Source organism: Mytilus edulis, chromosome 10, assembly GCF_963676685.1.
Source record: "Mytilus edulis chromosome 10, xbMytEdul2.2, whole genome shotgun sequence".
NCBI lineage: Eukaryota > Metazoa > Mollusca > Bivalvia > Mytilida > Mytilidae > Mytilus > Mytilus edulis.
Window position 1 is genome coordinate 20,724,863 of NC_092353.1, and position 25,017 is coordinate 20,749,879.

Sequence of the window (25,017 nt, forward strand, 5' to 3'; positions counted from 1 at the left end):
GTTCTACATGAAAATAACTGCTGAAATCCAAAAAAGAATAAAATGGATTCACTTCTGCTTTCGTAACTTCTAAAAATCACCTATACCACAGCCTTTCCCATGACAACCCTACCAATCTGAAGACTATACATATACCTTAGTAAAAAGACAATGTTGGTTTTTCCTCAAACTGGTCAAAACTATATAACTGTAATTTTAGTTACTTTCCAATGTTTCCAATCAGTTATTTGGGTGTAAAAATTAGAGTTAGTATTTGGTCTTTATCATTTATTTTCAGTAGCTTGTTAAAACAAGCTACATATCCTTGACTAAAAAGGTCAAAGTAAAACATTTAGCCCCTCCCCCCATCATGTTAATGCAGTGTTTCATACAAATATTTTTCATGTCTCAGAATTAAAAGCATAAAACTTAAAATAGAGTTTAACTTTTTTTTTGTTTTGAAAAGCCTGATTATAATGTTCATATATCCTACCTTAGATCATTTTTAAGATCAATGAAATTAAATTATTGAAAAAATATCTGTTCTTATCAACCTTTCCAATTTGAGTAAAATGTTCAGCTTCTCTGATACTAACAAAAGTATTTATATGGAACACTACTATTTTCTTCAAAATGTCTAAATATGCACACAGACATCCTTCAAACACACACACACTCACAAACACACAACCATTTACTCTCACAGACAAAAACTTCACTCTCTCTCTCTCTGTTAAAAACAATGGTTATTTTTGCCATATAAGCATATTTGTATAAATATTTTGTAATAATATACATCATATATTCAGTAATGACAAAAGAAAAACATCAGCCCTTTTCCTTATCTATTATCTTGTTTGTATGATTGCCATTGTTAAGCCATGTCTTAACTTATTTTTAAACGCAGGAATTTAGATTTATAATATAATTACACAACCCTTTTTTCGTTATTTGGTACAAAAAATACTCAAATATGTTGAAAACCAAGTGAAATCCTATGCCTTACTCATTTTCTACACTCCAAACAATGAAATTAACACCCATAAATTGATCTTTCCAGAATTAGGTACATTCTAACAAATAAATAGGTAAAAATAATTTCCACAATCTTATGAATAGTTACCAACACTATTGAAAAACTAAGGAATTTAATTGAAAATCTGGTATATTTACCACCAACTCTTATATCTTAAATAACTTTCAAGAATCATTTAATACCAAAAATATTTCTAGATTTTTTTAAAAGTTATAAACATGCTGACTGTCACCATGACTGGTAGATATCAATTCCTAAGAAAACTATTGAAAAAATACTTTCATTGATATTTTCTGAATCTGTCAGTACCCTTTTAAAAGACTATATTTTCATTTTAATACTTTGAATTTATAATAAATCTATATTTGAAATTTGTTTTGAATAAGTAAAAGTTTTCAAAATGTAGCTTATTTATTCTCCTTATATTAATCAGGATGTGAAAAAAAAAACACAATTTTATAGAACACATTCAATTAATTCAACAAATCCTTTTTTCAAATCTAAATTTAAAACATTATTGGTCTCCACCGTGTATCATTGTACAGCGGATATACGTACTAACCAAGCTGACGTGAGCGATTTTGATCTTACACGGTAACGAAAATCTTTGTTTTGCTCACATAATATCAATGTGTACTTCAATCTAAACATAATTGCTATTTTAAGAAATGATTTGGTCGTAGGTTGATGGTTAGAGATGTCTCATTATTTTCCTAAAACAAGAGGAATTACTAAAACATTGTAAAAGCATGTGCAAATACTTGTCAAAGTTGGCCCTCGTCTCATCCGATATAATTCTATATTCATTGCAACTCTTTTTCTGATAGAAGGTCAATGTGTGTGTGTAATAAGTATAGCTGTTTCAATAATTGGCATTGAAATCTTTCATACATATGTTATTGTTCGATATTTTATCCCTAAAAAAGTGTTGTGTACGGTGTTTAGCTGACCACATAAATCCTTATGTACGGTGCATAGTTATGTTGTTGTACACCGTACACAAAAACATTATTTTTATACTCGTTTATTACCCAAAATGTTTCAAGGAATGAGTAATCACAGGTAGGTTTATGATTGGTGACTATTACTTTTGCCCTGTATTAGGTTTCTTTCAGATAAAACATGTAAATGTCTCAACAACTGTATCGAAATTGAAAGTTGGTGTTGACTTTCACAACTATTTGCGCTTGTACAAGTTAATTGTTCTTATTAGAATATCAAATTTGTTCTATGATTAGGAAAAAATCGATGCAAAAATTATTTGGGAGCAGGAATTTCAAATGTTGAGAAATGTACATTGAATATTGATCAAGCAAAACAAAGATTTTCGTTACCGTGTAAGGTCAAAATCTATCATGCCCGCTTGCTTAGTACCTATATCCGGTGTACTGATAATACACGTAGGTCTCAGATGCTAAAGCCCTTTTAACATAAAATCTTCTAGTAAAACAAATTTTACATTCTTACTTGTATCAATATGACATGGGAAGATATTTATCATGAAATGGTAACTTTTGGTAAACTTGCTGTTAAATAATACACTGAATAGCAAGAAACCCAAGTTCTTGTATAAAGCCAATTATCAGTCCTTACAGTATAACTAACATACATCATTACAAAGCTCTCTATGAATGCTGCAATTCAGAATACACGTCTTTCACACAAAGTTTACAAACATGATCTCAAAATTATGAACACTTGTTTGATAAAAATTCAGCATCCATTTATGATATAAACAAGAGTAAAAAATCCAAATTTACAATTAAACACAAAAATGATTACACTATTCATCAATAACAATATCTGACAGTAACAACAAAATGTGATGTTTGAGTGAAAATAAATGAAATGCCAGGAGTGAAGCTATTCTGTCAAGGAATTTAAACTATTTCTTTAATGCAACTGAATGATTAGAAAAAACTATCAAGACAGGAAACATATTTTAAACTATTCAAAAATCTTTTAAACTATTTTCAATTTATATGAAATGCATTTTTCTATGTGAATTTTTAAATCATCTATCTAATTCTAAACATAACTTCAGGTGAAAAACAGTAGAAAAATGAATGAAATGTCATAATGTAAGAAATGAAACACATATCATGACTATAAAATAAATAAACATCATTCGATTTCTCCTTCTTCTAGCACTTTTTCTGGATCCGATGTTTTTGGTTCACTATTTTTTTCTACAGGTTCAGTACTACTTTCTTCCTCCTTCCCGTTAGGTATACTACTAGATTCACTTGTTTCTATTTGTCCATTAGTTTGTTCATCACTTGTAGAATCAACAATAGGAGGAGGTTCTACAACTGGTACATTTGACTCTTCAGCCACTGGCTCAGAGGCATTTGCTTCAGGAGCATTGGTTTCTGGAGCATTTGCTTCAGGAACATTGTCACTATCAGATATTTTTGGTGCTTCTGGAGCATCACTCCATCGCGACTTTCTTCCATTCTGATCTCTGTCCCTATCCCTATCACGTCTGTCGTGATCTCTATCCCTACCTCTATCACGATCACGGTCCCCACGATCCCGATCCTTATCCCTGTCTCTTCTATCACCTCTATCACTACGATCCCTTCCTCTACGGTCATCACCGTGGCGATCATCTCTTCTATCACGACGATCGTTATCACTACCTCTACGATCCCTACCTCCATAACTATCTCTTCCTCCTCCTCTATCCCATTTCTTACGACCTCCAAATTCAGTGGGCAGTGCATTTTCATCTCCATCTTGGTTTTCATCACCTTGTTGATTACCTCCCCAATTGTCATCTCTGTTACGTCCTCCAAAATTGTCCCTTCCTCTACCTCGTCCACGGCCACCACCTCTACCTCTTTGTTTGGTACTCCCAAAGGCTAAAGGAAGTGCATTTTCATCTCTTTCTCCCTCCTCTTCTTCTTCACCTTCTCCTCCCCAATCACCTTGATCTTTGTCACGACTTCTTCTATCATGGCTATCCCTTCCCCTTCCTTCATAGCCACCTCTCCCTCTGTCTCGTCCACTGCTACTTCCTCTGTCTCTTTGTTTGGTACTTCCAAAAGCTAAAGGCAGAGCATTTTCATCTTTTTCACCTTCCTTCTCTTCCTCATCTTCTTTCCTATCACCTTGTCCTTCATCACGATTTCTCCTGTCATAGTTATCTCTTCCCCTTCCTTCATGTCTATCACTACTACGGCTTCGTCGTCTACTACTACCAAATTCAGTTGGAAGAGCATTCTCATCTTTTTCTCCAGGTTCATTAGGCTGTTCCTCATAATCAGAGTTCCTTCCTTGATCTTCATCTCCCATTCCTGGTGGGCCATCAAATGGTTGTCTCCAGTTATTTCCACCTCGACCTCTAAATCCAGGGGGTCCACCTCTGCCTCTAAAATTGCGATCATATTGAAAACGATTGTCAAATCTTGGTCCTCTTGGTCCAAAGTTTCTTGGGCCTCCAAAACCTCCTCCTCTTCCACCTCTGCCACCCATTATATTATCAAAATCCATCAGAGGTCGTGGACCTCTTGGTCCTCCCATTGGACCACCTCTGTTTCCATGACCTCTATCAAACCCACCTCTACCACGACCTCTTCCGCCACCACCCCAATCATTCTCTTCTGGGGGAACCCAATCTCCTTGTTCCTGTCTTTTAATTTTATTACTTCCAAAGCTCATTGGCAGATCAAATTGCATTAATTGTTCTTTGTCTTCTGGGTCCATTTCCATTTCTGTATTTTCATCATCCTTTGGTTTCTCTGATTTCTCATCCATTACAGGAGAATCTTCTCTCGATACTGGTTGTTCCATTTGAATAGGAGGTCCCCTATTTTGTGGCCATTTGTTGCCTGGAAAGTTTTCATTTTCAGTGTCTGGTTTCTGATTGAATATTGGCCTTGGACCTGGTCCTTGACCTAATAGTGCCCTTGGACCTGGTTGCATTGTATTAATGAACTGAGGTGGCTGTGTTCCTGGAGGATGCATATGCATTGGAGGTCTCTGGCTGAGGTTTGGAGGCTGCATTCTAAACTGCTGAAATTGCTGGAATTGAGGAAAACCTGGTTGTGGTTGAAATCCAGGTCTGAAAACTGTGATTGGCTGTTGAGATACCATAGTAGCAGGAGCTGAACTAGCCATAACATTGTGAATATTCTGTCCAAGTTGTAAACCTGCAGCATTGGAAGCTGGTGGACCAACCTGAAAAAGATTCACTTATTAAAATACTACTACAGAGTTTTAAAATAAAAAGTGCTTATCTATTGTTTCAGATAAGGGTGAAGATTCAGTACCATTAAAAGGTTTAAACCCGCTGCAATTGTTTGCACCTGTCCTAAGTCAGAAATCTGAGTGAGGTTTGCTAGTTGTTGTTTGATGATGTGGTTTATAAGTGTTTCTCATTTTTTTTATATAGATTAGACTGTTGAGTTTTCACGTTTGCATGGTTTTACACTAGTAATTTATTGTGGCCATTTATGGCTTGCTGTTTGGTGTGAGCCAAGGCTCTGTGTTGAAGAATGTACCTTGACCAATAATGGTTTACTTGTATAAATTGTGACTTGGATGAAGAGTTGTCTCATGGTACAGTACAAAGTTTGATTTAGCCTTATTAACATTTGAAATATTCATAAAAAAGGTTTATGTGAACCCCCCGTTTTCATATCAGGTATTTTTAAATAGCCTTGTTAATTTTGTAGTTTTTATATACCTGTCTTAGCCCCACACCTCCACCAGGAAGTGCAATCATTCCAGGAGGTGGTTGACCAGTCATTGGTGGTGGCATGCCTGGAGGAACGCCCATTTGTTGTTGCATACCGGGTGGTAGTTGTCCTGCCAAATGGGGTGGAAGTTGTCCTGGCATATGACCAGGTGGCATACTTCCTGGTACAACCATATGTGGCATTCCCATTGGTGGTATCATACCACCTTGAGGCATCATACCTGTAAACATAAAGTCATTTTTATTAAAGAAAATCCTTTTATCAGAATTACATAACTTAAGATTAAGAAAGAGGATGACCATTTTAATTGAAATTTGCTTGTATGTAAATCTTCCATATAGAGACTTTAGTAATCAAATTTCTTTTTATGTTATAAAAGTGGGATGAAATTTTGTTGTAATTAACTGCTGATCCTAGCCCACTTAGTATTTTAGTTTGTAATTCTTAAAAATTGTTCACTTGTACGTATAACACCAAGCAATAAATATGTGTAGTATAGTGTGTTTATTCAGCCTCTTGATATTCTGCTTCTGTTGAGAGCCATTAGTTAGGTTGAAATTACTGTTTATTTTAAAGTTCAATTTGGTGTCATCATCTTAAATCAGTTTTAGTCATATTGATTCATTCAAAAACGTTTAAGCATCTTACAACACCAGATTCAATTCAATACTCTTCCTCCACAATCATGAGCTCATTTAAGGACAGAGCTTAAGATTTTTATTGTAGCATTTTATAGCTGGATAAAATCAATGTAATCAATACTGTTAAAATTATCAAAGAATATCCCTTTTTTTGGTAGTTGGTACAAAACTGTGAAAAAGATTAGAAAACCTCACCGTTCCACAGTATCAAATCTTCATTCAAAGTATGTTGAAATTTTCTGATATTGGCCTTATTATTACTTACCAGGTGGCATCCCTGGAGGGAAATGTCCTGGTGCTGTAATGGGTTGTCCTGGCATTGGGGGAGGACCTCCTTGTAAATTAGGTATTTGTCCTGGGACTGGCTTAGGTTCTTCTGTAACCTCAGGTTTTTCACCACCTATCTGTTTACCTATTTATAGAAATGAAAGTAATATAACATTGATGTAAGATAATATCTCAATATTTGTGAAAGTGAAAAAAATCAATGTAATTATACTATAGACAGTTATCACAAACAGACAAAACCTGGTCTGGACCTGTGTCACAACAAGCAATTGATTGATGTAACATGTATGCCAGAGCGAATATTATCATTGTGAGAACAAATTTTAAATCATTCGCTTCAATAGGAGCCAGGAACTTGATAAAGGTTTTCTTTTGGATGGACATACTGACGAAGATGAGATATATAGAATCCACAACTGCAACAAGTGTATTACGATATTTCTCTACTCGAGACAGTTAAATTCTAATATTTAAAGTATGAAGCTTGCCGAGCTTTTTAAATAATTAAAATTTAACTGTTGAGAGTAGAGAAATATCGTTATACACGAGTAACAGTGGTGGAATCTGTTTCTCTAATGATTTTTATCCTTCCTTTTCAAAGATTTGAGAAAAGTTGTGTACTTTTGATGTGACGTCATCAGGCATGGTTGCCTTTTTTCATGACGTCAAAATAAGAAAATTCAGAAGAAAACAAGAAAATTTAACGTCACAATTAAATTTCAACCAATCATTTGCCGAGAACAGATGTTTTACTAGTGAGTAGAAATATTTTTCTCACACCGGTCAGGAAATGTAAAAATAGCACAAAAATTAGAGCAGTTACTAGACCTGCTTTTGCCTTATTTGAAGAGAGTAAAATTAACATTGATCAGAAAACAATGAAATTGAAATCTAGGTCCGACGAAACCTATCACAGGGACATAAACATATCATAACCGTTTGGCATGCTAAGGTAATGGCCATTTAGGGAATAATTATTTCCTATACAAATTCGTAAATTGTCAATCGTTTACCTTTCAAGTTTTCTGTTAATGAGTCCTCATCAATGATACCACCATCTTTGAATTTGGATAGTTCTTCTGGCATCTGTGTCCAAGGTATATAGGTCACACCCTGTTCTACATCCCACCTGTCTTTAAATTCTGATTCCTTTACTCCAATACCAGGGGCCCATGCAACCTGAAAATAAGTCCTGTATTATAAGTTTTCTTAGATAAAAACAAGTAGAATGTTTAAACACAATATAATAAAGCTTATTTTGATGAATAGACCATTATAAACCATTGTCTGACGTTTCAATAGATTTTATTTATTAACAATTTGATCAGTTTGGTTTGTTTTTAAAAGTTGTTAGTCTGCTACCAAATTGATGTTAACCCACAACTTTTCTCTTTCTTAAAGTATTGTCTAAACTGTTCTTTTGATCTGAAATACAACACTAACATATCCTTCTTTCAGATTAATTATGATTTTTGGAAATAATTTAATTTCAGAAATTTTGCATTTTGTTTTTCTTATTGCAAAGATAAGTTTGGAAAAAATTCAACCCAAATTTAATTTATGTATATATAGGCAGCAGTATCTGAAATCTCTGTAATTTAACTCACAATATTGGATGCCAAAAAAATCTTAATTTACAGGAATAATGGTTTATCACTTTTTACATTCAATATTTGTAAAACCTTTCAACAAATGTTAAAAAAAAATACCATTAAAACAAGGTGTTGTTCCTTTAGTACTAAGTAGTGTTTAATTTAGAATAGCTTTTACCTGATTACACAAAGATTAAATAAAATGCTATATTCTAACAGGCTGCATCTCACTCTACCCTACATCTTTCTATATGTAATATTCTCTTTGCAGTTTAACACATCCAAAGACAGTTTATTTAAAAAAAAAATGGAATGGTTACTTTTCAATAAGTGGTATAAGGTACAAGTACAGTATATACATGATATATAACATGTATAACTTATATTACTTTTCATTATTTCAGGAAAATGTTTTTAAGCGTGCCATCTTTTCTCCAATACAAAGCTTATTGTTTTGGAAAATTTATAAAATTCATTGTGCTTAGCTGTTATATTTCAATATAAAACCAGGTGCTCCGCAGGGCGCAGCTTTATACGACCGCAGAGGTCGAACCCTGAACAGTTGGGGCAAGTATGGACAAAACATTCAAGCGTGATACAGCTCTGAATTTGGATTGTGATCAAATTTTTGACATTACATGGGTTTTTTTACACAAAACAAATGTCAAGATTTTACAAATCAATTAAAGATTTCTTCTTATTTAAATCTAAAATTAAATAGTTGACACAGCATAGGTTTCTGACACAGAATGAATGTGGTCTAATGAACTTAAAAGTTTTTTTTTGCCTTTGAGCAATTCACTATGCTGTTGAATATTAATCCTCTCAAAAAAATGTTTGAAGAAATTTTCTTTTTATTTATGAAATCTGAAATGAGAAAAATTTAACCCCCCCCCCCTCTTTTTTCACATCCCCGTTTCCCTTTTTCCAAAACTGATATCAATTCAAATTTCTAATGGAGTTTGCAACAATAACTACTCTTTTAAATACATCATAAAATATTAAAATGTAAAATAAAGTGCTTGTTATCACTGAATGGTAAAGATTGGTTGGTAGTAAAAGTGAATATACATTGTTTATTGTATAAAACAATAAAAAAAACTTCATCAGCAACATTTTATATTGGCAAATTTCCAATGAAGTTATTTACATAAAGTTATTGGCAAATAAAAATAGAAAATGACATCATAGTCATGTCTGGCAAATTTCCAACATACATTATCTAAAACATTTTAGATAAGATAAGGAAAAAAAGCTTCATCAGCAACATTTTATATTGGCAAATTTCCAATGAAGTTATTTACATACAGTTATTGGCAAATAAAAATAGAAAATGACATCATAGTCATGTCTGGCAAATTTCCAACATATATTATCAACTACTATTCTATACAAAGAAAGATAACTCCAATTGAAAATTAATTGCTATTGCACAATATTGTGCAATTAGATATTTCTTGCTATTGTGCAATACTGTGCAATTGAAAATTTCTTGCTATTGCACAATACTTGATATGGAATCCTGATTTGGACCAACTTGAAAACTGGGCCCATAATCAAAAATCAAAGTACATATTTAGATAAAGCATATCAAATAAGCCCAAGAATTTAATTTTTGTTAAAATCAAACTTAGTTTAATTTGGACCCTTTGGACCTTAATGTAGACCAATTTGAAAACTGGACCAAAAATTAAGAATCTACATACACAGTTAGATTTGGCATATCAAAGAACCCATTTATTCAATTTTTGAAGAAATCAAACAAAGTTTAATTTTGGACCCCCATTTGGACCAACTTGAAAACTAGGCCAATAATTAAAAATCTAAGTACATTTTTAAATTCAGCATATCAAAGAACCCCAAGGATTCATTTTTTGTTAAAATCAAACTAAGTTTAATTTTGGACCCTTTGGACCTTAATGTAGACCAATTTGAAAACGGGACCAAAAATTAAGAATCTACATACATAGTTAGATTCGGCATATCAAAGAACCCCAATTATTCAATTTTTGATGAAATCACACAAAGTTCAATTTTGGTCCCTTTGGGCCCCTTATTCCTAAACTGTTAGGACCAAAACTCCCAAAATCAAACCCAACCTTCCTTTTATGGTCATAAACCTTGTGTTTAAATTTCATAGATTTCTATTTACTTATACTAAAGTTATGGTGCAAAAACCAAAAATAATGCTTAATAGGGCCCCTTTTTGGCCCCTAATTCATAAACTGTTGTGACCTCAACTCCAAAAATCAATCCCAACCTTCCTTTTGTGGTCATAAACCTTGTGCTAAAATTTCATTGATTTCTATTTACTTATACTAAAGTTATTGTGCGAAAACCAAGAATAATGCTTATTTGGGCCCTTTTTTGGCCCTTAATTCCTAAACTGTTGGAAATAAAACCCCCAAAATCAATCCCAACCTTCCTTTTGTGGTCATAAACCTTGTGTCAAAATTTCATAGATTTCTATTCACTTAAACTAAAGTTATAGTGCGAAAACCAAGAAAATGCTTATTTGGGCCCTTTTTGGCCCCTAATTCCTAAAATGTTGAGACCAAAACTCCCAAAATCAATACCAACCTTCCTTTTGTGGTCATAAACCTTGTGTTAAAATTTCATAGATTTCCATTCACTTTTACTAAAGTTAGAGTGCGAAAACTAAAAGTATTCGGACGCCAGACGCCGCCGACGCCGACGCCGACGCCAACGTGATAGCAATATACGACGAAAAATTTTTCAAATTTTGCGGTCGTATAAAAAGAATATTACCAAGAATGTAATACAATGTTGCCGTTAACAAAATCTTACCCTCAACTCACTGCCCATGAACTTATAACCTTTCAATCTGTCACATGCTTTAGAAGCATCCTTTCTTCTTGTCATACATACGAATGCACAGCCTCTTGGAGGAATCATCTATAAAACAAAATCGGTACAATTTTATTTGTTGGCTTCCGCTATAAAATTGTCATTATAGAGACACCCTAGGATGCAGATTAAATTTCTGCCAATATCAAACTTATGAAAAAATCTCATGATACCTATCTAACTAACTAAAGTTGATCCAATGTATATTTATTCTAATAAAAGGTATTTTGCCTATTTAGAATATCTCAAATAATGCAATGGTCTGCATAGTCTGTAATTACAAACTTTTATCATTTAGTTAGGAATTCTTTGAAGTAACTGTCTGTAATGTTTAAAATTAATTGTCATGTTGTTATTTCTTAGGAACTTGTAAAATAAATTTGTTATATACAGTTCTTCCTAAGAAAATATTAATTTAGCACAAGCTACCAAGTACCTAGATAATGGTAAAAATCTAAGTCCTGAAATTTGTGCTTTTAATCAAGATCAAGGACAGCAACATCAACATTTGGACTGATCCTCTGAATCATTGACTTTTCATTCTAATTTCATCAACACCATATTATCTAATTTTTGTAAACCTAAAACTTTTGAATTATCTTACATTGATAGATTCTACTTTTCCATATCTCTCTATTTCTTCCCTCAATTCTTCCTCTGCTGTTGTTTTTGGTACCTTGCCAATGAACAACGTAGTTGAACATACTAAAATGTAAAGAAGTATTGTTTAATAAATATTCTCGTCTTTATCTATAAATTTGTTAGACTCAATATTGCTGTGTAAATAGTTAACATATAATTTTCTTAACTTCTGAATAGAATATGAATTAATGTTAAGAAAATGTGAATTCCATTATTGATCCAGTTTTTAGTGAATTGTCAAATTAATATTTTTTATAGAAATTGTGAGATCTTTAAAAAATACAGTTTTCAAAATGACATTTCCTTTCAACTAGTAAACATGCATAAAAGTTGCGAGCAGTCATTACATTACTGTATATTTGACTTTGCTAAGTAGCATCAATACTGGGATTTTATATATTGTAAGATGTATTAAAGCTAACCACTTATATGTTGTTCCTTAATTGGAGGCAGTCCTTTCTTCCTCCTTTCTCTGTCTTTTTCTCTTTGCTTTTCACGATCTTTGTCTCTAGACCTGGAAACACAATATCTCTCATAAATAAAGTACCAATATCTTTAAACAGAACACAAATTTATAAGTATCTTGTAAAATCACACTACATATCTAATTTTTTTCAAGTCTGCAAAAGCAAAAGAAAGTGTACGTATAACAGTCTTGAATTATAAGGGTGCAAAATATTATGGTTGGAGGCACGAAGGAATCATAAAATTAATTTGGTAATTTGAGTGTTATTTCTTGGAGGTGTACCAACAGATACATTCATCCTCTGGTTAAAGATGATGATAATTTATTTATGCATAAAAGGATATATAAATGGGAAATTACAGAAAAAGACATGAAGGACTTTTCCAACTTTTCAATCACCAATTTTAAATTGCTAGTTCTGTTTTGCTCGCTGACAGTGCCCTGATGAAGTGAAGTCAGTCAGTAGATAAAAACATCAACATGATCAAAGGTGTCATATTTGCCTGGATTCAGCCTTTTTCAAACCTTTATTCACTTGTGTTGTTTTAATGGTTTCATGTTTCAATTGTAGTTATGCCAGGCCAACATGTACATGTTTTCATGAAAATATACCCCTCACAGGGGTATACACAATAAAACAGAACATAACAGAAATTTTGTAAGACTTTTATATTTCTTATGAAGTTGTAATATAAATATGTTATATACTATTCTTCCTAAGAAAGTATTAATTTAGCACAAGCTACCAAGTACTATGATTATGGTAAGAATCTAAGTCCTGAAATTTGTGCTTCAAATGAAGGTTACCCTACATTAAATAACTTACAAAGAAATATTTAACAGCCTTTATCCAAATACGGTTGTAAAGCAATTTTATATAACTACCTAGATCTCCTATGTCTATCTCTGGATCTTGATCTCCTGCGACGATCTCTAGATCTTGACCTTGAGCGACGCCTCCTTTTGGGTGTTCTGTAAAACAAAAATTTAATAAGTAAAATTTATCTTTCTTGACAAATGTAGTCACATCTACAAGTATATAATATAAAGTTGACTTCTTCACATACATAAGACAAAACCAAATTATTTTTTTATACCTGGATAAATTTAATGTAAAGAACACAAATCTGCTGATGATCTCAGCTAGAAGTAAACCTATCAGTTAATATTTTATAAATTTTTTTCATATACAGACAGAAAGCACCTTGTCAGGAAATGAAGTCCTATGAAATAAAATCAACTTTTGGTTTACCAATTCATAACCCTTCTTTTGTGCATGCATGCTGGTCTTTTTGTTAAGCATAAAAATGGGAACAAATTTCTATTCCCAACTTTTCATATTCAAGATTGTCAACTATTATATAGCTAAAAACTTAGCATTTCATCTAATTATTTAGATACTCTATCAAGAATTCTTTCAATCCATTGTCCCCCTATAACTTTTTGACCTAATAAGTGATATAAAGCATTGCCAATGAAATCAAGATTTTCCACACTCCTCAGATATACATGATATACAATGCCATTATCCTTTATTTTTTACATCAAGAATGATACCCCTCAGGTACAGCTATTAAAAAATTTCTTGTTGTTATTTCTCAGGAAGTTACAAAATATAAATGTTATATACTGTTCTTCCTGAGAAAGTATTAATTTAGCACAAGCTACCAAGTACTAAGATAAATGTAAAAGTCTAAGTCCTGAAATTTGTGCTTCAAATATAAGTTAACTTACAATAAATTCATGAACATAATATTCTGACAACAAATCTGTCGGATAAATTAATTTTTTATAATGGAAGTAGAATTTCTTGCCCAGTTTGAGAACAATACAATTTGTTGACTTTTCTTCAAAGCTATTTTTAGACTTGTATGAAGAATAAGATTGGTTATCTTCCTAAGATACAAATGAATGTTTGCAATCAGTTAAATGCTCTGATTTCATCTGACCCATCTATATTTCATCCTGAATATATATTAGAAGTTGAAAGATCATATTTTTTATGGTTAAAGATTGACTGGTTTTATGGTCATTGCCAAACATTTTCGACGCGACATATGAATAAGTCTACCTTGACCTTGATCTATCTCTGGATTGTTTAGATCTGCGACTACTGTGTTTTCTATCTCTGTCCCGACTAGTATCACGTGACCTGTCGTCAGTATCCTGAGACACTTCGTCCATTTCCTGGTATCCCTGTACAGCAGGCGGGGGTTGATGTTCGTGCATCAAATGAAATGGCTGCCCTGGCTCTGGTGGCATTCCCATCATCTGAGGTGGTGGTTGAGGGGGCTGTGAAATAAAAACATTTTGATATTATTTCTTAATTATTTGAGTGGCTATGGTATAAATTTAGAGATCAATTTGAAATCTCCTACTCACTCCTCAGATTATAATCCTTTTATACTGTACTGAAATATTTCACAAAAAGAGCTATATGAGTTGTTTTCTTCATAGTCAACATTTATTATTTATTTTAAGACAACTGTTAATACATAGCAGAATCCACATGTTTTTAATCTACCTCACTTCCACTTGACTTATTGCATTAAAGAATTTTATTGTTGAGCATCCCTTTTTAAAATTTCTTACTGTACTTCTGTTTTAATTTATCCTGTTATTGTTATTTCTAGAAATTGTAAAATAACTATGTTATATACTTTTCTTCCTAAGAAAGTATTAATGTTGCACAAGCTACCAAGTACTAAGATAATGGTAAAAATCTAAGTCCTGAAATTTGTGCTTCAAATGAAAGTTACACTTCATTGAATAATGAACAGAGAAATTTATTTCATGAATTTTATCTTATATATATATCTTCAATTAAGCATATTAACATATTTGTACATCTATAATTAACACACAAGGCTTATGGATTGTTTCAATACTTTAATTGTTATTTCTTAAAAAGTTGTAAAATAACTATAATGTATACTATTCTTCATAAGAAATTATTAATTTAGCACAAGCTACCAAGTACTAAGATACAAATGAGGTTGCATTAATGTCTTGCAAGACATTAATGTATTGGCAAAGGTTTTCAGTTTATTTCAAAACACACCTTATAAAATTGATCTATTACCACTAAAATCCCAGCAAATGTTCCTTCATACATTGTCATAGGCTTAAACAAACTAATTTAATACACAATACTGTAGCCTCTGTATGTACGAATACTGTTCAAAAACCAAAAGATTGAAAACTGGAAATTTGCAACCAAAATCCCCTTAACTCTATTATGATAGTTTGAAACACTTATTTTGACTTTCAAGCTATTTATTTAAGGCATGCATGACAACCTTCTTTCTCCTCCGCCCCCTCCCCCCAAAAAAATAGGTCCCAACAAGTTTTTAATTGCCCTCTACCTCTTCTGTCCATTTACTTTCATAAATTGATCATTTGCTCTACATTGATTGTCAGAGCAGAAGTTACTTCTGAACAATGCTCCATGCATATCTTAAAATTGCATATATGGATGGATGAATTGATTAATTAGTGTTTAACACAACTTTCAACACTATTGTTTTATTTTGTGATGGTCAGTTTTTATTTAAGAAGGAAGCCAGTATGCCTATTAGAACAATTGACCTTGGGATCCTTACACTCCTAGTCCACTAAGATTCATGTCTAGCACACCTGACAATTGTGTAAATCAAAACTCCAACCCTAAGTGTTGACAGGCTAGTGATACAGCGCAAATATGGTATGCTACTCCTGAATCATTGATTCCATCAAATAATGATGAATGTTGAAAGAGATGCACTTTGAGGTTTTAAATATACAGTAGTGAAATGACAATGTGATATATCAAACTATTTCAACTTCACTTGAGCAAACTTACATATACATTAACAATCAACTATTAGCACAAGGAGCTGGTTGTCTCACAATTGTTACTTTTTAAGAAGTTATACAATAACTATGTTATATATATACTATTCTTCCTAAATAAGTATTAATTTAGCACAAGCTACCAAGTACTTAGATAGTGGTAAAAATCTAAGTCCTGAAATTTGTGCTTCAAATAAGTCAAATTAAAATTAATAACATTCATAAAAGTTAAATTGAATTCAATGTTTATCCATATGAAGGGAAATTCATTTTTTGTTAAACAATGATGTGTTACTGAAGGTTCATTCTGATACAATTAAACTGAACAGACTGCTACCATCAAATATTAATTCAAAATGGCAATCATGTGTTCATAGCAGATGCCAGAGTATACAGAGCTATCATCAAACTAAATCAAAACAACGCGATTTAGATAGGAAACATGAGCATTTTTATAATTTTAGTTTTCTGAAAAGTTGGTTTGAGGGAGATTTGAACAACCCACTAATTTCTGTGAAAAGTATTTGAAAATAGTATTTGTCCCTTTTTTGACCAATTTTAAATGATTTTTTTTTAATAGAAAGCCTTGACTGCAAACATACTTATCCAAGACCGTTGGTTTTCTTGTTTGAATGGTTTTACACATCAAGTAATTTTGGGGCCCTTTATAGCTTGTTGTTTTCAGAGTGAGCCAAGGCTCAGTGTTGAAGGCCGTACATTGACCTATAATGGTTTACTTTTATAAATTGTTATTTGGATGGACATTTAATCATTGGCACTCATACCACATCTTTTTATATCTATTATCCAAGAACTATATATATAACCAAGGTTTTTATTGCCTTTACCTTTAATTTTAGGCTTTTAAAGCTCCTGAACTGTTGAGTTAGTATACATTTTTGGTTTTCAAATATTTGGCTTTGAGCGTTCCTGATCATGGTCAATGCAGGAAAGCCCTTAGGATGCATGAAATTTATAAGGTGTTGGTTTCACAATATTCTATGTCCCTTCATTTAGCATACCAACATATAAATTCACAATAAGCATAGAAAACTTCTATAATGCTTTTAATTAACTGTTTAATTGTTAATTCTTAGAAAGTTGTAAATTAACTATGTTATTTACTATTCTTTCAAAGAAATTATTAATTTTGCACAAGCTACCAAGTACTTAGATAATGGTAAAAATCTAAGTCCTGAAATTTGTGCTTCAAATGAAATTTAAGTATTTATTATCGTAAATAGAACAAACTTTCCTGATTTTAATAAGAACCCTTGTCACTTTGTTATATACTGTAGATTTTTTATTATTATTCTTGTGACCAATTTTTAGTGGATTTTATTGGTCAAGGTAAACAATGAAACTAAATTTTCAATGAATGATGATGAATATTTCTGTAGTCTGTCGTGCAGACCTTGGCAAAACTATCTAATCAAATATCCATCAAGACAAAATCTTTCCTAAAATCATGAAAGTTGGGTAAACAACATTAATAAGTATATTCACAGTATACATATTATGTTTTCCATAAGCAGTTATGCTATAGCTGCAGACTTTAATAAAGGTTGAAGCTGTCATGACCTTTGATTTTTTTAAATGATGCAAAATCCCTCTTGCAATTATTTACATGCAAAGCAATTGAATAGAAAAGCTAATAGCATGATATAACACACTAAAACAAAGTGTTAGAAAGTGGATAGAAAACTATCAGAGGAATAAAAAAAAAGAACAAATTTTTGCTGAAAAAGCAAAAGATATCAGCGTACTCACCAAATGACCAAAATGACTTGGCTCTGGGACCGAGCTCCTATAGTCCATATCAACCTATATAAGGAGAAACTCCTCTTATTATCTTTAAATTTTACAATTAAATCTTACCATGCTTACTATTAATCCAAAGTTATATTCATAAATATTAGTGAATCTTAATTTTATTTTACACTTATTTTTTTCTTCTTTATAACTTAGGAAAGGGTTAAAGCTTTTTTAGTGTGTGTTTGGTAATGTCACAAAAATCGGTTTTCTGACTGAGGATTTGATGATTTTATCAGTAATTATGGGTCTGTTTATTACCAATTATTAATGAGTTACATGTAGATGGTAAATAATTTCTTAAAAGGTTATGAACTTATGTATTCTGGTGTTACCATGGAGATATCAATCCGAGTAAAAGTCATGACATATCTATATGAATAGTTATCAATTTGATAGATGCATTAAAAAAAGGCAATGGGTAAGAAATATCAATATTAGGTGCAATCTAGTTAGAAGCAGACAAGACACATGAATCTTACATAGTTTAATCAATGAACTTTGACCTAGATTCCAAGATTATTACATGCCCTTTTTCACAATATGGATAACATTGTTTAAAGAATAATTTAAACACCTAGTATTCAGTAGACTTGTTACTAAGATTCAAACTTAAAAGTTTGACTGACAGAATTGATCAAAATCAACTGCCTGTTGATGCTGGCCATGTTTTAGATCAGGATGAAATGAGATTACTTTGTAACGTTTGTTTTTACTAGAATTTGATTTGATTTGAAGTTTTAAAGGAGAATTTTCAAAATTGAGCTATTGGAATCAAGAACTGCCACACCAAGACTAATGACCCTATCTTTTGCCTTCTGATACAGCCTTTTACAGCAAGATTTCCTTAAGTAGTTTCAAATAATAATAATATGACAAAAGCAAATATGTCATGAAGTTAAGAATACCTTATGACTGAGTCGTATAGTTTCAGATGAGATAAGACCAGATGCTCCGCAGGGCACAACTTTATACGACCGCAGAGTTCGAACCCTGAACAGTTGGGGCAAGTATGGACACAACATTCAAGCTTGATACAGCTCTGAATTTGGATTGTGATTAAATAGTTGACACAACATAGGTTTCTGACACACAATGAATGTGGTCTAAGAATTTAAACTTAATAAATTCAATTTTGGACCCTTTAGACCTCAATGTGGACCAATTCGGGCCCAAATATCAAAAATCTAAATACATGTTTAGATTCAGCATATCAAAGAATCCCAAGGATTCAATTTTTGTTGATATCAAACAAAGTTTAATTTTGAACCACGATTTGGACCAACTTGAAAACTGGCCCCATGAGCAAAAATCTTAATACATGTTTAGATTCAACAATATCAAAGAACCCCAAGGATTCAATTTTTGTTGAAATGAAACAAAGTTTAATTTTGGACCCTGATTTGGACCAACTTGAAAACTGGGCCCATAATCAAAAATCTAGGTACTAAATTAGATTCAGCATATCAAAGAACCCCAATATTCAATTTTTGTTAAAATCAAACTTAGTTTAATTTTGGACCCTTTGGACCTTAATGTAGACCAATTTGAAAACAGGACCAAAAATTAAGAATCTACATACAGTTAAATTCGGCATATCAAAGAACCCTAATTATTCAATTTTTGATGAAATCAAACAAAGTTTAATTTTGGACCCTTTGGGCCCCTAATTCCTAAACTGTCATAGATTTCTATTTACTTATACTAAAGTTATGGTGAGAAAACCAAGAAAAATGCTTATTTGGGACCCTAATTCCTAAACTGTTGGGACCAAAACTCCCAAAATCAATTCTAATCTTCCTTTTGTGTTCATAAATCTTGTATTTTAATTTCATAGATTTCTATCAGTTTATATAAAGTTATAGTGCGAAAACCTGTGAGTCTTCAGACGACGACGATACCGATGTCATACTAATATACAACTGCAAAATTTTTTTGCGGTCGTATAAAAAATGATGAACACCGAGCAAAGAGGGACCAAAAATGACAATAATAACTCATACTGGTCCTTCATTTGTCCATAGAGCAAAATGAATTATGGATTTACAATTTATTCTTTGAAAGTGTTGTTCTAACTGGCAAAGTATGTGTTGTTTCTTACAGACAATTTTATGAAGTCTGACCAAGCAATTTCATAATTGATAAGAATTTTGACACCAATCAAGTATAATGACAACTAAAAAGTATAAAAAGACTAATATCATCAAATCAACACCAACTGAGGAATTGTATAAATATGTGTAGGTCTTTATTTAAGTTAACTCTTTGCTAGCTTGGGAGTATACCCAAAAGGAAATTTCCAATCATTTCAAATGATAAATGATAGGGGAAACGGCAATAACTATGTCTATGATAATACTAATTCTGACTGCTACTGTTACTCTAGATCTATACAAACGATCTGTGAATCATACAGGTACCTTTGGCTCTTATCAAGTAATATTTATTATTGTATAGCAATATAATATTTCCAACAGAACGTAACCAAAAGTTAGCGTGCAATAAATTCTTATATTGCACTAGTGCAATAAATCTTCAAAATTCGTGACGTCATCAACGTTTAAATGTCAGTTTAAACCAATTTTTACTTTCAAATATTATATTGCTATACAATAAAAGGGTTATTGCATGAATATTGGGGAATATTGTCCCTCGTAGAACATATATTGCATTTAGTACATTAGTAAATAAGTTCAGTCAAAACATAAATAGTGCTGACAATATAAATTTATCATAATATAAACAAATAACATAAGGAGTAAAATGAAGATTATTTTTCTACTCAGTGGCAGTGCTGACATTTTTTTTCAATATTTTCTACCTGTCTTTCAATTTTTTCAAAATTAAAGGAACAATGGTTTTTATGATCTCATTTTAATACTTCATATTAAAATTATTGTTGAACAGAAAATAAAATCTATTTTAGCCTCATGCTTTTAACCAAAAAAACCCATGTTCAAAATAGATATGTATATTCTTTCCTAAGGAGTTTTAGAAGCAAACATACTGATGGTCCGCAGACATAAAGTTCTTTATTTTCTACCATGGTGATATCTTGGATGATTTTATAATGAAATGCAAAGGTGCTATTATTTTTGGAAAGCCAGTGCTACATTAATTTCAATGGCACTATTTGAAAATTCTGAGAACACTGAAGATATGATATGGTATAAGGTTATCGACCTCAATGAGTCAGATGTATGTTGTATGTTCAAATTTGTACTATCTGATTTAATTTTTTATATAGCCCACAGAATTTTAGTAAACCTGAAAAGCAAACAACAATGAAATAACACAAAGTTTATATATATAATGAAGAGGCATTCTTAAAATAAAAAGTTAGCATCTGACATATACTGGAGATTCATTTCTTTTGGTGGGAACCTTTTTTTTTTAAATTTAACTAGCCACAGTTCATGCACAAGACTTTAGAAAATGTGAACTTAGCTGAACATATAAATTCATCGTTAAATTTAAACTCATGAAAATTGGTATCCCACATGTAATAATGAATCTACAGTATTTTAAAATTAAACACTGCTCTCTTAAAAAAAATGATTAAAAGAACAGAGTTTTTTAAGTTTTTTATTGCTTTATGGTAGACACTCCTTTTTCAGACCTGATCTTCTAAGAACAGATAATTTTTTATTTACTTTTTATCCTTACAATATTCTAAGGGCTAATCCCAGATTTAAATATATGGTGGGCATGAGAGTCACTTTATAGACGTCCAACCACCCATAACATACTATTTTAAGTTATTTATCATTTTTACAAAATTCTGAGGAAAATTCAACCAACATTTATTTAATTTCAGTGCCTCACACCTCCTACCAGATAAATTTTGGAACAGCACTAAATTATGAACAACCGACCACCATTTATATTAATGTAAGTGCCTCCCACCACCCCTATCCCCCATGCATTTAAATCTGCCAGAAGCAGAATATAAATTGCTAATTGATACTAAAAAAGTGAAGGCAAGTTGGTAGGTATTTCAATGCAATACATTTTTTCAATTTCAAGCCAAAATGCATTATTTAGATCAGATTTTTTTTTTATATAACTACTGATACATCCTCTGTAGCATACTTAAAGCATTCCCATCCCCTACCACCTAAAATTTTGTGTAAAATTAAAAGTGAAAATTAAAAAAAAATGTTCCATTAGATTGGATAAATGTAGTCTATTTGAATACTTGTCCATGACATTAAGTGATTTAACAGTAACACAAATCTTGACTTTCTCTCCATGGTGATAATTCACAGACAGAAAAATTCAATTTGCCACAGCAAAATAACTTATTGACTTCAGCAAGTAATCCATTATAAAACAGCTGTTCCTTATATCTATCCTTAATTAACAATAGCATCAATTTTTTTCTTTTTCCTAGACATGATTTCTGTTATAGACAAAAAATATGATATTTTTTTTTGAAGATGGTATTTTATCAACAACAAAAAATTTTGTTCTGGTGCTAAGAAACATTAAATCTTATATATTGTTTTTAAAAATGACATTTTTATTTTACAGAATCATGCATGCCAATTAAAATTTCAAACTGAAAATTCCTCAACACCAAACCCACCCAAAAAACTCTAGGCAGACCTAACATATTCATATCTTTTGCAAGATGGGAAAGATTAAAGGTTATGGAGATAGAAGCCAGAGAAATAATTTGAAAACAAGAATATTGTATTGTATTTTTGCCCATATGATGAGTTCAGCCTTTTTCAACTGATTTTTATAGTTTGTTCTTATGTTGTACTGATATACCACTGTCCCAGGTCAGGGGAGGGTTGGGACCCTGCTAACATGTTTAACCCCGCCACATTATGTATTTATGTGCCTGTCCAAAGTCAGGAGCCTGTAATTTAGTGGTTGTCGTTTGCTTATGTGTTACATATTTGTTTTTCGTTTATTTTTGTACCTCAATAAAGCCCCTAGTTTTCTCTTTCCAATTATTTTACATTGTCATTTCAGGTCATTTTATAGCTGACTATGCTGTATGGGCTTTGCTCATTGTTGACAGCTGTACAGTGACCTAAAGTTGTTAATTTGTGTCATTTTGGTCTCATTGGTAATCATACCACATCTTATTTTATATATATTATGTCCATGAACATGGATGCCTAACTTTGCACTATCAAGTTCTATGTTTAATGGATTGTAAAATTGGAGTAAAAACTCGAATTTAGCATTAAAATTAGATAGAAAGATCCTATCATAGGGTGCAAGGTCCATTTGAATCTGTGTACATTCAGGCCCAATCCAGATTAGTGGAGATGTGCCACTAAGTATTTACAATAATAAGGTATTTACAATGACAATCCCTAACCCAACACAACAGAGAGTGCTAAGACACTGGGCAGTTGTTATCATGGTGGAGGAAGCCGAAGTACTTGAGGAGAACAGACACACTGAGGAGATATCAGTAGATTTATCTAGGTCAAAGAAGGGAGCAACATTGACCTACTGAGGCAATTAAGGAACCCTAACTAGTTTAAACTCCACTCTGGTTTCCAGAGATGTGTAGGGAGGGTGAGATTCACCTGTCTGATGTACTGAAATTCCCAGAGCCCCGAGTTGGAATCGAACTTATTGGGAGCCTCAGCACTGTAGCCATCGGTCTTAACCACTAGACCACAAAACCACATAACTCCATTTTCAATAGGCACTGGCTACGGTTACATTGGAATGTAATAATAGTCAACAAAGAATGTACCTATAGTACATAGATGCCCCACCCACACAATCATTTTCTGTTTAGTGGACAGTAAAATTGGGGTCAAAACTCATTTTGGTTTTAAAATTAGACAGATCATATCATAGTGAACATGTGTACTAAGTTTCAATTTAATTGGACTTCCAACTTCATCAAAAACTACCTTGACCAAAACTTTAACCTGAAACGGGATAGGCTCACCAACTCAGTGGACCATAAAATTGAGGTTAAACTTTAATTTGGCTGAGGGAATATGTGTTTCAAGGTGATTGGACTTCAACTTCATCAAAACCTACTCAAAATATGAACCAGTCCTAAGACTTCTGATTTTAAAAAGATAAAGAAGTTGAAATTTTGAAATTTTCTTGTTTCATAGGCTGGACCAAGTTTTTTTTTTCAAGTTGTTGAATATGAAAAGTAGGATAACCAGGCAAAAAAGGAGAAACCAAAATGCAATTTTTTCCTAGGCAGGTCTGTAAAACATCAAATTAACAAGAATGTGTCCATAGCACACGGATGCCCCACTTCCACTATCATTTTCTATGTTCAGTGGTCCGTGAAATTGGGGTCAAAACTTTAATTTGGAATTAAAATTAGAGATCATAGCATAGGGAACATGTGTACTAAGTTTCAAGTTGATTGGACTTCAACTTCATCAAAAACTACCTTGACCAAAAACTTTAAACTGAAGCGAACGGACACACGGACGGAAAAACGAACGGAGGCACAGACCAGAAAACATAATGCCCATCTACTATCGTAGGTGGGGCATAAAAAACCCAGGCCTAACAGATTTGTTGAGAAATTTTCAGTTTGATATTTCCACAAAATTTATATTTTAAAACCTGTAAGAGAAACTTCAAAGTCATGATCATATAAATAACAATTTGATTTATAACTGAGTCTTTTCATTTTTTAGTTTTTTTCTTCAAATAGAACTGTTGTTTCATTTCGAAGTGTGCTTGAACTACAAAAGTTTTATAATGATCATTATCATATTTATTTTTTTTATCTCAAAATTAATATGTGTTGAAAATAATGAATCGCTGTATGAATAATGTACATCTTGCAGATGTAATAATTAGATTCCTATGTCTATTGAAAGTTAAATTTCACACATTTAATTTAAAAATATATCAGTGAATGTCAAAAAGACTCAGTTATAAAAAGTATACATTTACTGTGGATTTATTATTGTGGGTACAAATTTTCAAGACTTGAAGATAAATTGTCATTTTGTTAAAACTTAACTTTATATTGTAAAAGTTTGCTTTTCAGCTTTATATTTATTTCATACTTTTTTAAAACACGAATTCGAGGTTCATCAAAGAAACATCCATGAAAATTGGTATTCAAAGAATTATAAGGAATCCACAGTACTCAATACCAATTCAATGTTATCAAACAGCCTTTAACAGTATCATTAATGATATC

The 25,017-nt window shown here is 32.0% G+C and overlaps 1 protein-coding gene across 7 annotated transcripts in view; it reads right to left on the reverse strand.

Annotated features, from left to right (window-relative positions):
* Positions 1–252: 252 nt before the first annotated feature.
* The window catches only part of LOC139490599 (SR-related and CTD-associated factor 4-like), a 36,791-nt gene continuing 12,026 nt past the window's right edge, over positions 253–25,017 (reverse strand). For 2 of the 7 annotated variants that reach the window (XM_071277477.1, XM_071277481.1), the window contains 10 exons: positions 17,817–17,870; positions 14,287–14,507; positions 13,101–13,187; positions 12,172–12,263; positions 11,712–11,812; positions 11,048–11,155; positions 7,661–7,826; positions 6,625–6,771; positions 5,706–5,938; positions 253–5,197 (listed from right to left, as the gene is read on the reverse strand). In XM_071277477.1, coding sequence (XP_071133578.1) covers positions 3,140–5,197; positions 5,706–5,938; positions 6,625–6,771; positions 7,661–7,826; positions 11,048–11,155; positions 11,712–11,812; positions 12,172–12,263; positions 13,101–13,187; positions 14,287–14,507; positions 17,817–17,870 — 3,267 coding nt within the window. In that variant the 3' untranslated portion in view covers positions 253–3,139. The remainder of the gene's footprint in view (positions 5,198–5,705; positions 5,939–6,624; positions 6,772–7,660; positions 7,827–11,047; positions 11,156–11,711; positions 11,813–12,171; positions 12,264–13,100; positions 13,188–14,286; positions 14,508–17,816; positions 17,871–25,017) is intronic. The other 5 variants (XM_071277480.1, XM_071277483.1, XM_071277479.1 and 2 more) reach the window with 3 other exon arrangements.